General features: G+C 37.8%; 1 protein-coding gene across 1 annotated transcript in view; it reads right to left on the bottom strand.

Moving 5' to 3' along the window:
* Positions 1-173: 173 nt before the first annotated feature.
* CEP126 (centrosomal protein 126kDa) overlaps positions 174-2362 on the bottom strand; it is an 81362-nt gene continuing 79173 nt past the window's right edge. Inside the window, exon 11 of the mRNA XM_011984383.1 lies at positions 174-1933. Coding sequence (XP_011839773.1) covers positions 1889-1933 — 45 coding nt within the window. The 3' untranslated portion in view covers positions 174-1888. The remainder of the gene's footprint in view (positions 1934-2362) is intronic.

The raw sequence follows: 2362 nt of genomic DNA, 5'->3' as shown, positions 1-2362 counted from the left end.
ATTTTAACTATTTTCAACTAGCTTTTGCTTGTAGAGGCATTCTTTGGTTCCTAAGAGGTGTTAAAGTGAGGGATTATTAACGGTGAAGCTAGTTTGGCATGCAGGACGCTACTGTGTACATATATACTACTAGTGTACATGAATATAAACCCTTGTCTTTTTTTTTTTTTAAAAATAAAAGTGAGTTTTCATCTGAGGTGCTTAGAATGATTCAGAAACAACTTGGCACACTCTTCTGGCCTGCTTGCCCCCATTGAAATGTTATTTTATAAATTACATCTTAATTCACATAATTTTTTCTTGATAGTATAAAAATTCTCAAGTATTTTCTAAAAGGGCACACAACTTTCTATTTAAAAGTCTAAGCACTAAATTTTCTGTTGCCTTCCTAAAGCCTACTCTTATAATTCAAAATATAGGAAAGCACAAATGTTTCCTTCATTAGGTCAATTTTTTCACTAATTTTCTTCATTGAAAAAGTGAATTCATTTTCTGTTTTCCCTCATTTCATCCAATAGTTTCCATTTCTACCAACAAGGTGTGGCAGAAAGAACATGGGTTTTGGAACCAGATAAACCTGAGTTTGAATCTTGATTCTCTCACTGTCGGTAGCTATGTGGGCTTGGGTAAATTTAACTTCTTTAAGCCTCCAGTTTCTCATCTGTAAAATGGAGACAAAAATACCCATGGTTTGGGTGACTGGTCAGATTAAATAAAAAAACATATGCACAAAATCTGGTACATGGTAGGCATTCAACATGTTAATGCATTTCTCACTGCATCAAGTGTTTCAAAACTAATTATGGGGAGGAACCAAAATTTAGTAGTGTTATTAATAAAAGACCACATAACATGTTTTCTTAAAACTGTTAATTTCTAATTTTGATTCATTACCTTTTTAAAATTTTTTTTAAATTTTGAGGCCGGGTCTCACACTGTCACCCAGGCTGGTGTGCAGTGGCGAAACACAGCTCACCGCAGCCTCAACCTCCCAGGTTCAAGTAATCCTCCTGGGTTTAAGTAATCCTCTTGCCTCAGGCCCCAAGGAGCTGGGACTACAGGTGCATGCCACCATGCCTGGTTAACTTTTGTATTTTTTGTAGAGACAGGGTTGCCCAGGCTGGTCACGAACTCCTGAGCTCAAGCCATCTGCCCACCTCGGCCTGCAAAGTGCTGAGATTACAGGCATGAGCCAACAGCCCTGGCTTGATTCATGACATTTTAATGAAAAATTTCATGTTTTTTCTGTATGCCAAAATGCCATGTATGAAATTCGGAAGAATCGATGTAATTGTACAGCCATAGGAAGGCCTCCCTTCACCATACAAAAAGGTAACCTTTGCTCTATTGCTGCCACCAAAGGCCATTTTGTGGGATGTGGTAACTTTAGGAATATTTATTACACTGAAATGGGCAATTAAAAAATCAAAATATGCCATACTTTATAAACATCTTATCAGTAAGTTAGAGGTTTAATAAAGAGGTTTAATAAACAGAAATTTTATTTAACATATATTTGAACATGGAATCTATAAATTACAAAGGAGCACTGTGAATTCTGTGGAAAAATGTTTGTTTGCTCTACTCACAAGCTTCATCCTTGTGGCATGTATTCAGAGCTAGGTTATGTCCTGCTTTTTGTTCAGGCAGGCATAATGTCTTTCATGGTATTCTCAGAACTTTGTTAAACTTCACTGCTTTGTTAAATGTTCACAGCTCTGTTAAACTTCACTGCTCACAAAATCTGAGTTAGGACAAATGTTCACGGGGGTTGTTGCTCACATGTTTTCCTATGGCTGGTTTTGACAAAATAGTATGCATCTAGTCCTAGAGAAGTACATGAAAGGTCTTCTTCTGAAAGGTCTTCTTAGACGGATTCTGCTGGAATTTATCTCTTGTCTCTGCAGCTGCTGGTTCTATCTTCTCTCTTCTCCTGGAAATCAGAAAGAAGAAACAAGCATGCAAATTGCAAACACATGCTGAAACAGTGCAGCCACAAACTAGGCTGCTATGTCAAATAGTGGCATATTCAATACATCCTCACATCGTTCTCTCAGGTAATGATTTTAAGGTTGGAGAGGACTTTACAGATTATTTACCTCAACCCTTATGTTATTTTCATCAGTACCTTTCTACTCTAAAAGATAAAATTCCCATTTTGAAAATGTCCAATTTTACAATTTCATTAAAAATTCAGAGTTCAGGCTGGGCGCAGTGGCTCACGCCTGTAATCCCAGCACTTTGGGAGGCTGAGGTGGGCAGATCACGAAGTCAGGAGTTCAAGACCAGCCTGGCCAATATGGTAAAACCCTGTCTCTACTGAAAATACAAAAATTAGCTGGGTGTGGTGGCATGTGCCTGT

Source organism: Mandrillus leucophaeus, unplaced genomic scaffold (genome assembly GCF_000951045.1).
Source record: "Mandrillus leucophaeus isolate KB7577 unplaced genomic scaffold, Mleu.le_1.0 Scaffold267, whole genome shotgun sequence".
Taxonomy (NCBI): Eukaryota; Metazoa; Chordata; class Mammalia; order Primates; family Cercopithecidae; genus Mandrillus; species Mandrillus leucophaeus.
The sequence above is the reverse complement of the archived record's forward strand: the minus strand, read 5'-3'. Positions and strand labels throughout refer to the sequence as shown.